Genomic DNA, 20,608 nt, shown 5'->3' on the forward strand with positions numbered 1-20,608 from the left:
TACCACCACCATGTGTTGACTGGTATGATCTTTTTACGAAATGCTGTGCTAGTTTTACATCAGATGTAACGGGATGCACACCTTCCAAAAAGTTCAACTTTTGTCTCCCTCAGTCTATTTTGAATATTTGCCCAAAAGTCTTGGGAATGATCAAGGTGTTTTTTGGCAAATGTGAGATAAGCCTTTTATGTTCTTTTTGGTCAGCAGTGGAACTGGACAAGTCAGGTCACCTTGGAACTATCCCATGGATGCCATTTTTGCCCAGTCTTTCTTATTGTTGAATCATAAACACTGACCTTAATATAGAATAAAAGAAATCCTGGACGGCCGCACACCACTGAACGCATCTTTATTGTTGTAATAAAATCTGATGTGAAACACGTTAGCTCTTTGTCCCTGTCTTTTTTGTATATGAGGTTACTGTATTGGCCTTCAGTGGTGTGCTTTTCTTCCAAGATTGTGTAGAGCCAGCACCTGCAATAATAGGGTGGGTGTTTCGTTAAAGGTCTGGAGCTTCTTGGAGCGGCAATCCTTTTTCCTATACTGATCTTAATATAGGTGAGGCCCTCAGTTCTTTTAGATGTTGTTCTGGATTCTTTTATGAACTCTTGGATGAGTCCTTGTACTCTTGGAGAATTTTTGGTAGGATGGCCACACCTGGGAAGGTTCACAAAGTTTTCTACATTTCTCCTGGGATGGGTCGGCCTTGGGTGGCCAACATCACGGGCACCCTAGAAAGGTAAGTGCTTATTAAAAGTCAGCAGCTACAGTGTTTGTAGCTGCTGACTTTTATTTTTTTTTGTTTATTTTTTTGCTGGCCCACCCCTTTAAGGGATTTCTTGATTCAACAGGTCTTGCCATAATCAGGCCTGAGTGTGGCAAGTGAAATTTAACTCCGCTCTTCAAAAATTTTGGTTAATCATTTCACTCATGATTTAGCAGATCGGGGAGGGATTACTGTTCACATAGGGCCAGTAAGTTTTGACATTTTTTTTCCCTTAATAAATGAAATCATCATTTAAAACTGCTTTTTATAGTTACTCAAGTCATCTATCTTTGTGTAATATAAAAATGTATATTTGATGATCTGAGTCATTTAAGTGTGGCAAATATGCAAAAAAAATAAGAAATCAGGAAGGGGGCAAATACTTTTTCACTTCACTGTATGTGCCATACCTGTGGGATACCCATAGAAAATAGAAAGCACTGCAGTAGGCACTTCTACTACAGTGATCTTCACTAGATTCCAGGTTCCATGCCTAGTGGTTGCTCTGCTGCATTGTGAACATAGAAGGCCACTTGGCTGCCATAGGCGCCCTTAAGGGAATACTGCATTTTCTCAATAAATTCAAAGTGTTCACTGATTATGATGTCACTGCCCCGTCTCTTCCAATCTCCATCTCATCCAATTGAGGACGCTTTGCAATCATTGAGAAAATGCAAAGTGTTCTCTAAAAGGCTCTACCCGCCATGGGAGCCTGTGGAGATCACTTTATTAGGAGGTACTTACGGTAATTTCCAACTTCCACAGGAATCCCATGGATATGGCACATACTTACAATGTTCCAAGCTGGACCAATGTAACTTTGTAAAAAATGTCATACCTAAACTTCAGCTTTCATATTTTAAAGACCAAAGGGTCTCTTTTTCATATAAAAGGGGGTGGCTGGGGTAAGAGACCACTCTTTGGGCAGCTTTGGTGATAAATCTACATGTGCACACTCTTTTAGTATCTTTTACTAAATGCATCAACTTTGTGTGTTTTGTGGATGTACATGTGTATGAACTGTAGTTTGTTTCCCTTTCATTGTCATAAGACAAAACCACCTCCCTGCTGCTGCTAAATTGCAGGCTACATATACTTCACTTTTGCCAATTATTTGAATCTAATGGAATTGCGTTTTTAATTGCTTTTTGTAGTTGAATTATTCACACAGCCAGCCATTTTTTTTTTGTGTTATAAAATATAATGTAAATGGATCAGTTTTTAAAGTGTAACTAAAGGAAAAACTTTTTTGAGCTATCTCTGCCCCGTTAAAGAGATTCACCTTTCTATTTGTCCTGTTTAACATTTTCATCAAAAGTGAAAATAAAAGAAAAATTACTCATTTTGGATTGTCAACGGTAATTGAGGGGGAAAACTTCAAATAGGCCACTAGTTCTGTTGACCTGGGTGGCTTCCCTTAATTTACAGAGATTTCCTCTCACTTCCTGTTTGGATATGGGACAGGACGTGAAGTTAAATCTCCCCAATGGGACACAGATGGCAACAACAACCAAAAAACTTGCAGACACCCTGTCCTTTATCCAAAAAATTTTTAAAAAGGTTTTGCCTATAGTTCTACTTTAAGCACTTCTTTTTCATATCATTAAATAATATATAAAGTAATGTTCCATAAACCATCATAGTTGTACTTAAAAACAGTGCATGTATTAAAAGTATTGGAGAGGACTTAGTCATTTGAGAGGCCAGAACATTCTTGTTCCATACTTTTTCGGCCTCTAGTTTTCTGTTTCGTAACCAACTGTAAAATAAATCATGGTGATGACAAAACACTAAAAGGCCCTTGGATGGCGGGTTTATAGGAAGGTGTAAAGAAATTGTGTATTGTCAGTAGCAACCTGTCTGAGCCCAACTGTTTACCTTGGGCTGGATAGAAAATGGAGGGCATCAAGATGGTTACTATAAGCTATACCATCCCTTTTTTGTTTTAAATTTCCTAACTCGTAAGTGTTTGCTTTTTACTCATTCAGGTACAATTTTGTTTTTTAACATTATGACATTGCTATTATGTTTTTTTCCAGTGGACCAAAGCATGTTTCAGAATTCGAATACCGCCCACATGCCAAAGCTTCAACCTAGCTCTTCGCTCAGTCAGCTGACAAAAACTGCACAAAGTAACTCTGACCTGCCAGGGGTTGGCATCTTAGCGGGAAGCACCCAGCACTTGAAGAACCTTGGAAAGGTAGTTGGAGCCAAAGTGAATGACTTCCTACGTAGAAGAGAAGCTGACCGCAATGACATTGGCCTCACTGAAGTCAACAAGAATGTAGCATCTGTGTTGTCCAATAAGGAGAGGACAGTGAGCCTTGGAGATGATGAAATGTGAGTCTTTGTGGGCTTTCTTAGATGTATGCTATTGCTTATTTATTTATTACAAGTACTTATATAGGGCTGTCAATTTACGCAGCACTTTACATATACAGTGGTGTGAAAAAGTGTTTGCCCCCTTCCTCATTTCCTGTTCCTTTGCATGTTTGTCACACTTAAGTGTTTCGGAACATCAAACCAATTTAAACAATAGTCAAGGACAACACAAGTAAACACAAAATGCAATTTGTAAATGAAGGTGTTTATTATTAAAGGTGAAAAAAAATCCAAACCATCATGGCCCTGTGTGAAAAAGTGATTGCCCCCTAAACCTAATAACTGGTTGGGCCACCCTTAGCAGCAACAACTGCAACCAAGCGTTTGCGATAACGTGCAATGAGGCTTTTACAGCGTCCTGGAGGAATTTTGGCCCACTCATCTTTGCAGAATTGTCCTAATTCAGTTACATTAGAGGGTTTTCGAGCATGAACGGCCTTTTTAAGGTCATACCACAACATCTCAATAGGATTCAGGTCAGGACTTTGGCTAGGCCACTCCAAAGTCTTCATTTTGTTTTTCTTCAGCCATTCGGTGGTGGACTTGCTGGTGTGTTTAGGATCATTGTCCTGCTGCAGAACCCAAGTTCGTTTCAGCTTGAGTACACGAACAGATGGTCGGACATTCTCCTTCAGGATCTCTTGGTAGACAGCAGAATTCATAGTTCCTTTTATCACGGCAAGTCTTCCAGGTCCTGAAGCAGCAAAACAGCCCCAGACCATCACACTACCACCACCATATTTTACTGTTGGTATAATGTTCTTTTTATGAAATGCAGTGTTCCTTCTACGCCAGATATACTTGGACACACACCTTCCAAAGAGTTCCACTTTTGTCTCATCGGTCCACAGAATGTTGTCCCAAAAGTCTTGGGGATCATCAAGATGTGTTGTGGAGAAATTGAGACGAGCTTTGATGTTCTTTTTGCCCAGCAGTGGTTTTCTCCTTGGAACTCTGCCATGCAGGCCATTTTTGCCCAGTCTTTTCCTGATGGTGGAGGCATGAACGCTGACCTTAACTGAGGCAAGTGAGGCCTGCAGTTCTTTGGACGTTGTTGTGGGGTCTTTTGTGACCTCTTGGATGAGTCGTCGCTGCGCTCTTGGGGTAATTTTGGGCGGCCGGCCACTCCTGGGAAGGTTCACCACTGTTCCATGTCTTCGCCATTTGTGGATAATGGCTCTCACTGTGGTTCGCTGGATTCCCAAAGCTTTGGAAATGGCTTTATAACCCTTTCCAGACTGATAGATTTCAATTACTTTCTTTCTCAATTGTTCCTGAATTTCTTTGGGTCTCGGCATGATGTGTAGCTTTTAAGGATCTTCTGGTGGACCTTACTGTGTCAAGCAGCTTCTATTTAAGTGATGCCTTGATTGTGAACAGGTGTGGCAATAATCAGGCCTGGGTGTGGCTAGAGAAATTGAACTCAAGTGTGGACAACCACAGTTATAGTATGTTTTAACAAGGGGGGCAATCACTTTTTCACACAGGGCCATGATGGTTTGGATTTTTTTTCACCTTTAATAATAAACACCTTCATTTACAAATTGCATTTTGTGTTTACTTGTGTTGTCCTTGACTATTGTTTAAATTGGTTTGATGTTCCGAAACACTTAAGTGTGACAAACATGCAAAGGAACAGGAAATGAGGAAGGGGGCAAACACTTTTTCACACCACTGTATATATATATTATATATATATATATATATATATATATATATATATATTGTACATTGGCATCAGTCCCTGCCCTCAAGGAGCTTAAAATCTAAGGTCCCTAACTAACATTCATATATGGTACCCTGTTTCCCCTAAAATAAGACCTAGTGTGATTGTCAGTGATAGCTGCAATAAAAGCCCTACCCCCCAAATAAGCCCTAGTTAAAGTCCTTGTAGGTCTTCTTTTCAGGGTAGGGCTTATTTTTGAGGAAACAGGGTAGGGCTTATTTGGGTGGTAGGGCTTATATTGCAGCCAACACCGACAATCAGGCTAGGTCTTATTTTAGGGGAAACAGGGTAGGGCCAATTTAGACAGGAGCCAAGTAACCTACCAGCATATCTTTGGAGTGTGGGAGGAAACCAGAGTATGTAGAGTAAACCCATGCAGGCACAGGGAGAACATGCAAACTCCAGGCAGATAGTGCCATGGTTGGGATATGAACCAACGACCCTAGTGCTGCTAGGCGGTAGTGCTAACCACTTAGCCACTGTGCTTATATTGGTAATGGTAAAAGATTTTCAAATGGCTTGTTCCATGGGGGATACACAACTTTGGTTGATGTGTGGCACCACATTTAGGTAGTGTAACTATGAAGGAAGTTTCTTATTGAAATACAACTGGGAGCATAGAGGTGGTATTCTTGTACATAACCTTGGAGGGATCACTAAACCATACTTTGCTTGAAGTTGCCCGCAGACATTAAACTTCTGAAAACTTTGAGGAAATCTTTAAAATTCATAAACACAGTCTGCAGACTTACTTTTGATACTTTCAGTTGTGTTTTCATACATTTGAATGGATGGAAGAAAAAATAGTTCAGAGGCTTTGCCAAAGCGGTTCAGAATTGTTAAAAATAGACAATTGGAGATTTAAAGCCTGAATAGGAATGGATGCTAGGAGGTAACAGCTTTTCGATTAATGATCATGATAAAGGTTTACTCCAGAGCTGTGGCCAAGACATACTAGGACCATGTTAATGGAAATGCTATTTTTGGCTCGTAAAACTGTGGCACTTAAGTGCATTCAGTCCACTCCTCCATCTATACGTAAATGGCTTTGGTTAGTAAATCAGGTATTACCTTATGAAAAATGTATTCTTGAACACAGAGGTTGCCCAGCTAAGTATAACAAGGTGTGGGATGCTTGGTGTTCTTCCGCTCTTACTGAAACCAACGCTTGAGAATATCATTAGGAGTATTAAGTAGCAGTTATCAATTATTCTGTGATTCTATGTTGTTAAACATATGTATCGAGATTGGTTTGAGGGGGAATGCCGTATAATTGTAATTACACAAAACCTTTGTGCACTGTAAATGTACCTCATTGTTCTCTATGCTCATGCTGACTGCTTTATGTCATTGTCTTATACCTTTTTCCCAATAAAAATAGGATTTTTTTCATCAAACTTACCTGTAAAATCCTTTTCTTTGAGTACATCTTGGGACACAGAGTTAGGCTAATATTCATTACCTACTAGGTTATATACCACCTCTAGGTGAATGGACACTGGTAGACAGTCTTAGACAGGAATTGATCCCCTATATACCCCCCCCCCCCCCATACAGGGAGTACATCAGTTTTGTAGCAAGCTCTAAATCCTCAAAAAAGAGGGGAAGGATCTCTGTGTCCCATGATGTACTCAAAGAAAAGGATTTTACAGGTAAATATGATGATAAAATCCTATTTTATTTTTCATGCATCATGGGACACAGAGTTAGGCTAATATTCATTACCTACTGGGACGTTTCAGAGCAATAGCCTTGAGGGGAGGGAGACACCCTGCCAAACAATAACCATCAGACCTTATACGGCAGCCTCAGCTGCTCGAACATCCATTTGATAACATTTTGTGAACATATGCACTGAAGACAAGGTAGCAGCCTTAGAAATCTGAACCACAGATACCTGATGGGAAAAAGACCAGGAGGTTCCTACACCCCTGGTAGAATGAGCTCTCACCCTAATGGGAGGATCTTTAAGTTTCAGACCTTATCCCTGAATGACCAATTGACAGACCCAATTGGCAATGGAAGCCTTGGAAGCTGCCTGCCCCTTTTTGGGTCCTTTAGGTAAAACAAAAAAGAGTCTGATCCTCAGATCTCCACAAATAAACCTTGACTGCCCGGACAACAACCAAGGCAAAATAATATCCTGATTTAAATGAAAGGCTGACACCACTTTTGGCAAAAAGGATGGAACAGGTCATAACGCTGGATCAAGTATGGCTCCCTGCATGAAATGACTGCCAACTCCGACACCCTTCTATCCGAGGTGATGGCCATCAGGAAGGCTAGCTTGCGTGACAGCTACTAATGGAATTTCCTTGATAGGCCCAAATGGTTGTTTCTGTAACGCAGACCGCACCAAGTTCAAGTCCCGAAGACACATAGGTGACCTAATGTGGGGAAGCAAACAAGTTGACCCCTGCATAAAGGTTCGGACCAGCGAATAGGAGGCTAAAGGCCTTTGAAAGAATACTGACAGGGCCGTATTCTGACCTCTGTACTCAAAGCCAATCTGATTTCCACAGCTGACTGTAGAAAAGAGAGAATTCTCCCAATCGTGTATTTTTCTGGCTTCACACCAAGCAATTTAAGTCTTCCAGACCTTATGATAGATCTTCCTAGTGACAGCTTTTCTAGAATTCACTAGGGTAGACACCACTGGTCCCGAGATGCCACGGTCCTTCAACACCCTGGCTTCAATAGCCCTGCCATCAAATTTAGAGACTGTAAATTGGGGTGGAATATAGGATCTTGAGACAGTAGAGTGGGGTGACATGGAAGCGTCCATGGCCCGTCTATTGTCAGTCTCGCAATCTCTGGGAACTAGGTCCTTCTGGGCTAGGCTGGTGCCACCAAAATGACTGGAACCCCCTTTCTCTCCGAATCCTGCTCGACAAATGTGTAAGGAGAGGGAAAGCATAAACCAGGGAGTACTGACTTCATGGAACTACCAGAGCATCTGCTGCGATTGCCAGAGGATCCCTTGTTCGGGACACAAACGGCTGTAGCTTGTGGTTGAACCTGGATGCCGATAGGTCGACATCTGGTGATCCCCAACGACCTCTGGCCATCCTGGAACACCCCTGGGTGTAGGGACCATTCCCCTGGCAGATCTGCTGGGATATGGATACCCCCGGGATATGGACTGCCGATAAAATCAGCACATGTCCCTCTGCCCAGGCTAGTATGTCGTTCCCCTCCTTCAGAGCTGAACGACTCCTGGTACCGCCTTGGTGGTTTATATAGGCCATTGCAGTGGCATTGTCGGATTGAACCCTGATAGGGCATTCCTGAAGCTCCACCGTCCAGGACCATAGGACCAGACATACTGCCTGTAACTCCAGGACGTTGATGGGCAGGATCTGTTCCGTCCCTGAGCTGTGAGCCCCTCTAGGGTCGCTCCCCAGCCTGAGGGACTGGCATCTGTAGTCAGTACTTTACAAGTTACCGGGAGGAAGGATTTTCCCTTTGTCTGATTCTGATCCTGCAACCACCAGTTTAGGCTTAAGCGTGCCAGAGGAGATAAGAACGTTGGATGATCCAGGGCTTGTCCTCTTCTGTTCCAAGCCAAAAAGATGTCTTGTATAGACCTGAAATGGAACTGGGCACAGGGCACTGCCTCGAAGGAGGACACCATCCTTCCTAGAAGACTCATACAGAGCCGATTGGAGGGTTGACTGGTGCCGCCTCTTATTTATGATCCAGCCTAAGCTTTCCAAATACTGCATTGTGCAGGTTATGCTCTGTTCTAGAGCCAGTATTGAGTGATTTCTGAGCAGGAGTTCATCCCGAGCACCAAGATCCCTTAGGCCCTTAAAAGACCCAGTACTGGTGCTAGGACCTTTTGCGAACACCCGGGGAGCTGTGGCAAGCCCGAAGGGTAGAGCCACAAACAGAAAATTACGTTCCTCTACTGCAAATCGCAGGAACCTCTGACGAGGCTGAAAGATAGGTAAGTGTAAATATGCATCCTTTATATCGATGGAGGCTAAAAAGTCTTCCGTCTGTAGTGAGGCTACTACTGAGCGGACAGACTTCATGTGAAAGGATTGGATTAGTAGATACTGGTTCAGGGATCTTAGATCCAAAATGGGCCTTGTGCCCCCGTTTTGGTTTTTGAACCGTAAACAGGTTTGGGCAAAATTCTGCGCCCCTTTGGAATACAGGAACCTGTACAATCACTCCGTGATGGACTAAATGATGTAGTGCCTGAAACAATAAGTTTATTTTTGGAGGATCTGCGGGAACGCTGGATCTTAGAAACCTCCCCGAAATTCCAGCTTGCAACCGTGGGATATAGTTGAGGTGATCCACTCGTCCTGAACCATTGTTCTCCAAATGTCCGCAAAGTGCAGCAGCCTTCCCCCCCACCTCATTAGAGTGGGGGCATCCCCTCAAAAGAAGGGCTTGGTGCTGTGTTTAGAAGAATTTTGGACCCGGGGCTTTTTCTGGGCCTGGCCTAGCGGCTTGCCCCTGGCTCTAGCACCCTGTTGGCGGCAGAACTGCCTTTGTGCTGAGACACCTGAGGAAGCAGTCCCTAGGGTTTTAAATGAGGGGCACCTGGTGCTTTTCTTCACAGGAAATAGAGAATTCTTCCCTGCGTAAATCTTTTGGATATATTTGTCCAACTGATCACCAAATAAATGTTCCCCATGAAAGGGGAAACCTGCCAATAACCTTACACAAGGAAGCTCGGCTGACCAGTTCTTAAGCCACAAAAGTCTATGCATATGTACAGACAAGAGAGCCAAATGAGAAACCTGCTGTATTGAATCCTTTTAAGGCGTCAACAGCAAAACACAACGCTCGAGGAATACCTGTTTTATTTTCAGCCAGATCATCCTCCTGGTTAGGCCTGTCAGGCTGTCTGACCTGATCCTTTATGAACTGGCAGATACCAATTGCAGAAACAGCTGGCTGAAAAGCTGAACTGGCCAAAGAAAAGGAAGCCTTTAAAAATGACTCCAATTTAATGTTAACGGGGTCTTTCAAGCCCTGTGATCATCTACCGGACAAGTTAAGACTTGCTTAAGGAAGAGACTGCTGCATCTACAGCTGGCATGCTCCACGTCTTCACAAACTTTTCATCCATGGGATATAAAAGGGAAAACCTCTTAGGAGGAACAAATATCCTGTGAGAATGTTTCCAACAGAGGGTGTAGGAGGAAAGCCTGTGTGGTCTGAAGAGGCCTCAGGGACACCAAAGAGGACCAGGGGGCCCGGTAACCTCTGCAAGGGGCAACTTAAAGGCAGAATGAACCATCTGGGTAAGAGTGTGGTTTTAAAAGCCTCTGCGACAGAGGCAGATATCAACTGGATATCTTCTTGTCCAGCTTGCTCAGAAGCAGACTCATCCACCAGGCCCTCCAGAGTCCTGAGCTTTTAGCTCTTCCCTGTCCTCAATCCATTCCTGTTCCAAACTAGGAGACTCCGGGGAGGGGGGGATCTGTCACACTTCTCGCCACCCTGCGGGATGGAGACAATCATGCCAGCAATCCTGTGCTCCAGCATGGCTAGTGACGAGGACAGTTCATCCTTAGTGATAAAGGGTGAAGCAGCAGCGTTGACTGTAGGCACAATACCAGATAGGCACAGCGGCTCAGATTGCCTGGAAGCCTCTCGTCTTTCAGGGGATACAACACCAGGGATACGACTTTGTTCATCAGGAACTACTGATGACATAGGTGTGCCCTTCCCTGTAGTGTTAGTCCCGTCCCTCTTTTTTGAAGACATTTACAAGCCACAAAAATATAATACCTGGGTGTAATATTTACACCTTATAAGGAAGACCCTTTAAAAGGGCTCACCAAGCCCCTATGCAACAATCCTGCTAAACACCTTTAGCCTGCCAAGCAATACCTGGTGACTCACGTGACCCAGGTAAGGAGAAATGAACTGCTGCAAATTCCTGGTTCAGAGCCTGCTCTGTGTCCCACAGCTGCCTTCTGGTAGCACCGCATGCTTGGCATACACAGCTTAAATAAGCTGGCTGTGCACTGGAAAGTTCTGCGCATGCGTGCGAACGGGCACGGCTACGTGCGAACGTGTGCCTAGATATAAATTACGGCACATGCCGATATAAATTCGGCTCCACCACATGCACCATGGCCACCAAACTGCTGAGCACAGCAGCGCTCTTGCAAATGCACTGCGCCATGGTGAACCAAGAGACAAAATGGTGCACAGTCGTGTGCCATCATACAGGTAAAAAAAAAAAAAAACTGCCAGACACAAGCAAAAAAGGTACCCAAAATTCCCTGTATGGTCACCGCACACAGCTCTAGCTAGCTTGACTGATTATCACTGGGACACCCAAAAATAGGTAAAGGGGTTTCACTTACCTGTCCAGGTGCAGGGCAGCTTAGAAATGAAGAGCCCAATCTTCACCGACCACGGCGGTTCCTGTCACTTGAGGACCTTCAAGGACTGGGTACCCTTTTCATGTTTAGGGTCCACTCTCTTGGATCTGTAGAGAACCCTGCAGGAATGCCTTAGCGCTGTGGCTTCCGGGATTCCACTTTGCAGGGTCCAGCGCCCCAAGAGGTCGCATTACAGGCAAAACCTCGCAGGATCTTCTTTGCAAGGCTTAGCTACCATTTATCTAAGCATATAGAGCCTGTGTCAAATTGATCTGATCGGTCAATTCCTTGATTCATTTAAGAACCACTTATGAGACTAGAGACCTGGAGCTCAGAGAGCTCAAACGTGCCAATGCTCCTTTAAGACACTGGAAAAAAACTGATGTACTTCCTGTATGGGAGGGGTCATATAGGGGATCATTTCCTGTTTGTCTACCAGTGTCCATTCACCATGAGATGGCATATAACCCAGTAGGTAATGAATATTAGCCTAACTCTGTGTCCCATGATGTACGAAAAAGAAAATGGTTAAAAAAAAAAAGTTTACTCCATTGACCACTGCAAGACCCTAATGGGAGAAAAGCGCAGCAGCCTGGAAGTGAATGCTGTTTTTGGGCTTCAGCAGCCATTTTAGTGAGAGCTTTTCCATAAATAAATGCTCTGCAAAAATACTGGTATAATTCTAGTGCAGTTTATACTACTATATTTGTAATGATTTTTACTATGCTGTAGCCTTTGTCCTTGCTTTTGCTTTTCTGTGGAATCTGTAAAAGTTTAGGGTAGGATGTTGGTAATCTCCTGGTCTACCAAGACTGTATTTCGATAGCAAGGCATGCTTAGATTCACAGGATGAAACGTGTTTGAGTGCCAGTTGCTATCTCCTTTCTTGTCCTTGATTAGTGGGATTACAGCTTTCTTTTACCATAGAATGTCATGCTTACCATTTTATTTGCAAATTACAATTTTCTTTGACAGCTTCTTTGTAGTTCACTAGCAATTTTAACCCCTTCCCGCCGAGCGTACGCAGATGTGCGTACTCTGCTTTCAAGGGTTATACCGGGATGATGCCCGCAGCTGCAGGCATCATCCTGGTACCGTTGTTTAGAGCCGGTGGTCGGCTTTCCGAGTATAACAACCGATGTGGCTAAAAGCCGCTCAGTTCTTATCCTGGAGGAGCAGGGGTGGACCTCCCCCCCCCCCTTGTGCCGCCTCCCGCCGCTCATCCCGGGCCTCCCGGTGGCACCGGAGAGCCAATCGACGATCCGGCTCTTGCAGCGCCTAGTGACAGAGTGGAACAAAGCTGGAAACTGCTTTGTTCCAGTCTCCTTGATGTAAACACGGAAACGACGTCACTTCCTGTTTACTTAGCTGGCGCTGGATTTTAAAAAATCAACAGTATTTAGATAGGCCCCTTTCACACATGCGGAACGTATGTCCGTATTTCATCCATCCGTTTGTGGATGAAATACGGACATATATGCATTCCTATGGGATAGCGGGTGTCTGCGGATGAATATCCGCAGACACCCGATATCGTCCGTCTTCGAAATGGCCCGATTCTGCAGACGGAGGAAAATCCCATTTTTCTATCCGTCTGCTGAGCGTATCGGATGAAGACAGACAGTGTGCAGGGACCGCCCTGTCACCCGCCGGCTCAGCAGGGATAAACGGAGCGATTCCCGCTGAGCAAGCGGATCGTCACGGGGTGGATCATTATGGATCCGTCCCGCGTGAAAGGGGCCATACACTGTTTTCAGTGATCCGAATACTTTGAAGTGCAAAGGAGGGATCGGAGGTCTTTTAGACCCCCAATCCCTCCATAAAGAGTACCTGTCACCCCCCTATTACTGTCACAAGGGATGTTTACATTCCTTGTGACAGCAATAAAAGTGATAGTAATTTTTTATTTTATTTTTTAAAACACAATTTAGTAATAGATAAAATAAATACGTGTTTTTTTTTTTTTATTAAACCGCCCCCGTCACCACGAGCTCGCGCAGCAAAGAAAACGCATACGGAAGTCACGCCCGCATATGTAAAAGGTGTTCAAATTTACACATATGAGGTATCGCCGCAATAGTTCTAGCACTAGACCTCCTCTGTAACTCTAACTTCGTAACTGTAAAAAAAATTTAAAGCGTCGCCTATGGAGATTTTTAAGTACCAAAGTTTGTCGCCATTCCACGAATGCGTGCAGTTATAAAGCGTGACATGTTTTTTATCTATTTACTCAGCGTAACATCATCTTTCACATTATACAAAAAAATTGGGATAACTATACTGTGTTGTTTTTTTTAAACCCATGAAAGTGGCCCTATTTCCAAAAAAGTGCATTTAAAACATGCTGCACAAATACCATGTGACATAAAATATTGCAACAATCACCATTTTATTCTCTAGATTCTATGCTAAAATATATATATATATATATATATATATATATATAGTTTGGGGGTTCTAAGTAATTTTCTAGCAAAAAATACGGATTTAACTTGTAAACGCCAAATGTCAGAAATCGGCTTAGTCATGAAAGGGTTAAAGTGATACTAAACACACACTGTTTAATTTACATTGTCTCTTCTCTTTTTGTATATGGATAATGGCACTGTAATTATATTAAAGTGGTAGTAAAGTCTCTTTGACAATATAAAATAATGTGCCCTCTGCAGGTTTAAGCCATAATGTACTAGTATGCAGCGCATACTAGTACATTATGACAAACTTGCCTACAAACGGAACCCTACAGCGTTGGGCTGTCAGGGCTGTCCCCGATGCTTCAATCTTTACCGGCTGCAAAAAATTGCACTGCAAAATTCCTCCCCCCCCCCCCAAAAAAAATCCATACCAAGCAACCTGGCAGGTTAGGATAGGGGGGGCGCGAGCGCCCTACCCCTCCTGAACCATACCGGGCCAAAGCATGGACCTGGACCATACCAGGCCATCTGCCCTCAATGTGGGGAGGGTGCTTTGGGGTCCCCCCAAAGGCATCTTGTCCTGTGGTTGTGGGGGTCTGCGGGTGGGGGGGGTTTATCAGAATCTGGAAGCCCCCTTTGACAAGGGGACCCCCAGATCCCAGCCCCCCCTTATGTGAATGGGTAGGGGTACATGTACCCCTACTCATTCACACAAACAAAGTGTCAAAAAGTAAAAAATACAAAAGACAGTTTGACAATACTTTTATTAAGTCCCGCAAAGTCCATCCTTTAATCACAGCGCAAGAGCGGGGCCACCCACTGACTTAACCGAATGAGCCCGGCCCCTTCTAACGGCACGTGACGTCAGAACGGGCGAGGTCACTTGGTTATGTCACCGGGTGGCCCCGCCCTTGCCTATAAGATGGCTGTCACCGCGAAAAGGCAGCAGTCGGCGGGACGCCTCCCATCGAGGCAGATCGTTGTCTTCTTTTCTATTTTTCGGGTCAGTCTGCACCTTGATTAAAGAAGGATGGACATTGCAGGACACCTCATCCCCACAACCACCGGGCAAGGGTTGTGGGGATGAGGACCCCAAAGCATCCTCCCCATGTTGAGGGTAAGTGGCCTGGTATGGTTCAGGAGGGGTGGAGCACTCACTTGTCCCCCCCCACCCCCATCCTGACCTTCCTGGTTGCTTGCTCAGATAAGCGTCTGGTATGAATTTTTATTTTTTAATAAGACCTGAAGGGCCTGACATGGATTTTGGGGGGGAGACAATTTTATTTTTTATTTTTATTTTTTACATTTGGACGCAGGGTTCCCCTTAACCACCTCAATACACTGTGTTATATGTACTACAATGTAAAGTACTTTTGGTATTAAAGCGGAGGTTCACATAAAAATTGAACCTCCACTTTTCGGAACCCCCCCCCCCCAGTGTCGCATTTGCCACCTTTCAGGGGGGTGCAGATAGCTGTCTAAGACAGGTATTTGCACCCACTCCTGTGGGAGTCTATGCCTCTTCCTGTCCTGCCGCGCTGTCTGCTGGGACACACACGGGTCCTAGAGACAGCAGGTACCATTCGTATTGCGCTGCATGACTCACGCATGCACAGTAGGGAACCAGGAAGGCAAAGCTTAATTTCCTGATTCCCTCACCGAAGATGGCGGTGGCAGCATCTGAGGACCGAGGGACAGTTCGGCCTCGGGTCCCGACATAGCTGGACCCTGGGACAGGTGAGTGTCCTTATTTTAAAAGTCAGCAGCTGCAGTATTTGTAGCTGCTGACTTTAAAAAAAAAAAAAATTGCGGGACTCCCGCTTTAAGGCCATAAAGTTTTACTGGCGGAGGTGCTATTGCAGGCCCAGGATTGTGGGTTCCCCAGCTCCTGAAGGTTTATTTACGAAATCCACCATGAAGGGTGAAGATTGGGTCTGTTGGTTTTACCACGGAAAACCCAGCAGCGGAAAGGTAGGTGTTGTCATGCCTATGTGTCACCACTGGAGGCTGTATGGAGCACATACCTTCTCATGCTTTGCTCAGAAGATCACGATGTGTCCGGAGCAGCAGGCTTTCGTCTCTCGAGTCAGCAGCAGACCTCCCGGTAAGTCTGGTGGGGGGGAGGTTTCCTCCTCACCAGACATCCCCCACCTGTGCTGTATTCTCCCCCTCTTCTCGAGGAAGAGCTTTATGAAAAAACTGGGGGAAAAAAACAATCGGCACACCACCCTACTCTGCGGCTTCCAGGCTCTCTCCTCGCCATTTTTTCCCCCTTCTGTGAGTGATCACATAGGATCAGAAGCCCGCGCTCACGCGGTAAAGCTCTTTTTTTTTAAAAGGGGGGGCGAGGGCGATGGAGGGGGCGGGGCCTAGCACGGCGTTGGCGTCCTCCAACGTCCAGCGTGGGAATGTGTTTTAAAGCACCGTTTTTACTGCTGCAAGCTGACGGAGGGACACAAGAGCAAGAGGGGCATGAAAGAGGTTTGGTGACACAGGCATTCCTTTTGACACATTTACTATTGCATCAGGCTGAGCATTAATAGCAGCAGCAGGGCTGGACTAGTTCTCAAGCAGTGGATGCGTTCTTTCTGGTAGTACCTCTGCTTTGTGCATCGGGCTATGGTCGTAAGGGGGGTAAAAACACCACAAAAAAAAGGGTTCTAGACTTCTACAGGCACTAAGAAGCCTAGAACCATCTCAAAAAAGATGGCATCCTCCCCCGAGAGTGCTTTGGCTGGTCAGAGTGAGCCACCACGGACGTCGGATGTTGCAGCTGCTTTTAGCACTGCAGCCCCTGTATATATTGCTGAAGTGTTTTTTTCCTCAACCATTTTAGGCTTGGAACAAAAAATGTATGGCTCAATCGCATCCCAGAGTGGGACTAAGCGTAAAAGGTCCCCGTCCATTACTCAGGACCCTCAAACTTAGCAACAGGGGGCAAGAGATGATGCTTTTCTCTCAGGGGACCAGGAAGAGGCTGATGACTCCTCTTCTGAAGAGCCTAATATGGATGGATTGGGTTCACAGGAAAAGTTGTTGGTACAATCACTCACTGAATTGGTCCATTCCACATTTTTCCTGCCAGTAGTGGAGTCAGTCGATGAGCCCACTTCTTGTTTGGGTTCGCTAAAGCCTCCCCAAGCTATTCATGCTTTTCCTATCCATTCATTACTGAAAAAGCTTATGTATTCTGAGTGGGAGCACCCAGATAAACAGTTTTTTCCTCCAAAAAAGTTTTCAACACTTTATCCTATGGAGGAAGAATTGAATAAGAAATTGGGGATTCCAGCAATTGACACTGTGAACAAAAACTTAACTTGTCCTGTAGACAATGCTCAAATGCTGAAGGATTCAATAGATAGGAAGTTGGAATTCCTATTTAAAAACAATAATTCTCTGGCAGGTTCAGTGGTTCAGCCTGCACTGACAGCGATCGGGGTATGCCAGTCCTTAAAAGACCAGTTTAAAGTGGTGCTCAAGATTATTCCTGATCAGCAGGCCCAAGATTTGACTGGGATATCAGAGGCGTTATGTTTTACAGTAGACGCTATGGAAGATTCTATTCTCCAAGCCTCACGGCTTATGCTCGGGCTGGTACATGTGCGTAGAGTTCCAAAGAATTTCTAATGGAAAAAATTCCCTTTTACCAGTTAAGAAGAAGTTTAGACATTTTTATTTTAAACTGGCTTCTTCTCCAGTGCCAGGGGCATCTACCTCCAGGCAATCTCGACGGCTTCCACCATCAAATTCCTCAGGTAAACCTCAGGGTCAAAAGAGGCCCTGTGGAGGAAACCCACTAAACAAAATACTAAAACCTCCTTATGAAGAGGCGCCCCCTGCTCGCTCAAGTGAGGGTAAGACTTCTGCAGTTCTCAAGGGTCTGGCCGGAACAGTGTCGAGACAAAATGGTGGCTTCCTCAATATCTCTAGGGTACAGACTAGAGTTCCAAGAGTTCCCGTCTCCTCCTTTTCTTAGATCAAACATTCCCAGAGACCCAGAAAAAAAAGAAGTCTCTCTTTCTGCCTTTGGATCATCTCTTGTCTGAAAAAGTGATATCGGTGGTCCCCATGGAAGAGCGGGGGTCAAGGTTTTATTCAAAACTTTTTATGGTGCCAAAACCAAACGGGGATGTCAGACTCATTTTAGATCTCAAAGATCTAAACCGTTTCTTGAATATCCGCTCTTTTCGCATGGAATCAATCCAATCAGTGGTCTCCATTCTACAAGGTGGAGAGCTGCTAGCTTCAAACGACATCAAGGATGCTTATCTACGTGTACTTCTTTTCGCTGCTCACCAGAAATATCTACGCTTCGAGATAGAAAATCTTAATTTTCAGTTTGTAGCTCTGCCTTTAGTCTAGCTACTGCACCTCAGGTAGTAGCTGGCTCCCCCTTTAGCCAGATTAAGGGCTCAGGGTATAACGATTCTAGCTTATTTAGACAATCTACTCTTGATAGATCAGTTGGTAGCTCGCTTAAAAAAAGAGTTTGGACACCATAGTCAACTACGTGGAAAACTTAGGTTGGATTCTCAATCTAGAGAAATCCTCCTTAAAACCATCAAGGAGATTGCAGTACTTGGGCCTGATCATAGATAGATACAGCTCAGAAGAGGGTGATTTTGCCCCAGGCAAAGGTCAGTTCCATAAGGGAACTGATTCAGCTGGTCAAAGCAAAGAAGAATCCTTCTATTCAACTTTGCATTAGATTGTTGGGAAAGATAGTAGCTTCATTCAAGGCCATTCCTTATGCAGTTTCATTCGAGACTGCTGCAAAACGGTATCCTGTCAACTTGGAACAAGAAAGTCCAAGCTCTAGACTTCCCAATGCATTTATACCCCAAAGTGCATCAAAGCCTCAGTTGGTGGTTGATATCCAAGAATCTTCAGAAAGGAAAGTCCTTCCTACCAGTTACCTTGAAGGTGGTGACAACAGATGCCAGCCTTCTGGGCTGGGGAGCAGTCCTGGAAGAAGCATCTGTCCAAGGAAAATGGTCCAAAACAGAAATGGCCTTGCCCATCAATATTCTAGAGATTCAGGCAGCACGCCAGGCCCTGAAGGCCTGGACGCTTATATTAGAGAATTGTTGTCAGGCTCCAATCCGACAATGCCACAACAGGGGCCTACTGTATATCAATCACCAAGGGGGCACGAAAAGTCGTGCGGCTCAGAGAGAGGTAAATCATATCCTATCCTGGACAGAAGACAACATTCCTTGCCTATCGGCAGTCTTCATTCTGGAAATGGAGAACTGGCAGGCAGACTACTTGAGTTGCCAACAGTTGTTCCCAGGAGAAAGTTCTCTTCCCCCCCGACATCTTTCTGTCAATATGTCAAAGATGGGGAATTCTGAACGTGGATATGTTTGTGTTCACGTTCAACAAAAAGATTGACAACTTTGTGTCAAGGACAAAGGATCCGCTGGCATGTGGAACAGATGCCTTGTTTTTTCCGTGGGATCAGTTTTCACTGATCTATGCTTTCCCTCCTGTTCTGTGGCTTCCGCGCCTTCTTCGCATGATCAAGCAGGAAGGGAAGGAAGTGATGCTTGTGGCCCCGGGGATCTTGGTATACAGAGATCGTAAAGATGGCAGCAGGGGATCCATGAATCCTACCACCGCGGCCAGAGCTTCTCTCGCTAGGTCCGGTATTCCATCCTACCTTACAAACGCTAAATTTAATGGTTTGGTTATTGACACACATTCTGAAAGACCATGGGTTGTCAGGTTCAGTAGTTTCTACTTTGGTTAATGCTAGGAAGCCGGCCTCCAGAGTCATATGCCTTCCAGACTCTATAACATATGTCTCCTGGTGTGAATCCAGGGGTTGGCACCCCAAGAAATATGTCATCGGTACGATCATTGAATTTCTACAGATGGGATTAAGAATGAAGCTGGCCTTGAGTACTATCAAAGGCCAGGTGTCGGCCTTATCTGTGTTTTTTCAGCGACCACTTGCTTCACACTCTCTGGTTCATAGTTTTATTCAGGGGGTAACGTGGCTTAATCCTCAGGTTAGGTCATCCCTGAACCCTTGGGACTTGAATTTAGTCCTTTCGGCATTACAGAAACAGCCTTTTGAGCTGATACAAGATATTCCCTTGGTCCTTTTGACAAGGAAATTTGTTTTTTTTTGTTTGCCGTATCTTCTGCAAGAAGAGTATCAGAGTTGGCTGCTCTTTCTTGTAAAGAGCCATATTTGATTATTCATAAGGATAAGGTTGTATTGCATCCTCATCCTAATTTCCTACTGAAGGTAGTGTCAGGTTTTCATTTAAACCAGGATATTGTTCTGCCTTAATTTTTTCCAGAACCTCATTCTGCGGAAGAAAGGTCACTACATTCTCTTGATGTGGTGAGAGCAGTCAAGGTTTATTTGAAGGTGACCACTCAGATTCGTAAAACAGATGTTTTGTTAGTGTTGCCAGAAGGTCCTAAGAGAGGACAGGCAGTGTCAAAATCTACTATTTCTAAATGGATTTATCATGTGCTTGTTCAAGCTTATGGTTTAAAGAGGACATTTTCATATTAAAGTGCACTCCACCAGGGCTGTTAGTGCTTCATGGGCAGTGCATCACCAAGCCTCTATGACTCAAATCTGCAAGGCCACAACTTGGCCTTCAGTCCATACATTTACCAGGTTCTATCAAATAGATGTAAAAGGTCACGAGGATATCGCCTTTGGGCGCAGTGTACTGTAGGCTGCAGTATAAGTCCTCTAGTCTTAGTGCCCTACTTTTGTTGTCTCCCTCCCTTCAGTTGGCATTGCTATGAGACATCCCACATACAACTACTATGGCTCTGTGTCCCGTGATGTGCGATAAGAAAATAGGATTTTTAAAACTGCTTACCTGTAAAATCCTTTTCTGTGAAATACATCACGGGACACAGGGGTTCCTCCCTTCTTTTTTGGTATATACTGTACGTGTATTGCTTTGCAACAAAACTGAGGTACTCCTAGTAG

General features: G+C 44.5%; 1 protein-coding gene across 1 annotated transcript in view; it reads left to right on the forward strand.

Annotated features, from left to right (window-relative positions):
- Positions 1 to 20,608, forward strand: part of LOC143928269 (carboxyl-terminal PDZ ligand of neuronal nitric oxide synthase protein-like) — a 193,154-nt gene that overhangs the window by 161,194 nt on the left and 11,352 nt on the right. The window contains exon 11 of the mRNA XM_077453045.1: positions 2,806 to 3,106. Within this exon, the coding sequence (XP_077309171.1) occupies positions 2,806 to 3,106 (301 nt within the window). The remainder of the gene's footprint in view (positions 1 to 2,805; positions 3,107 to 20,608) is intronic.

The sequence above is a fragment of the Lithobates pipiens genome, unplaced genomic scaffold (genome assembly GCF_037356315.1).
Source record: "Lithobates pipiens isolate NorthernLeopardFrog02 unplaced genomic scaffold, aLitPip1_a1.2 Scaffold_23, whole genome shotgun sequence".
Taxonomy (NCBI): domain Eukaryota; kingdom Metazoa; phylum Chordata; class Amphibia; order Anura; family Ranidae; genus Lithobates; species Lithobates pipiens.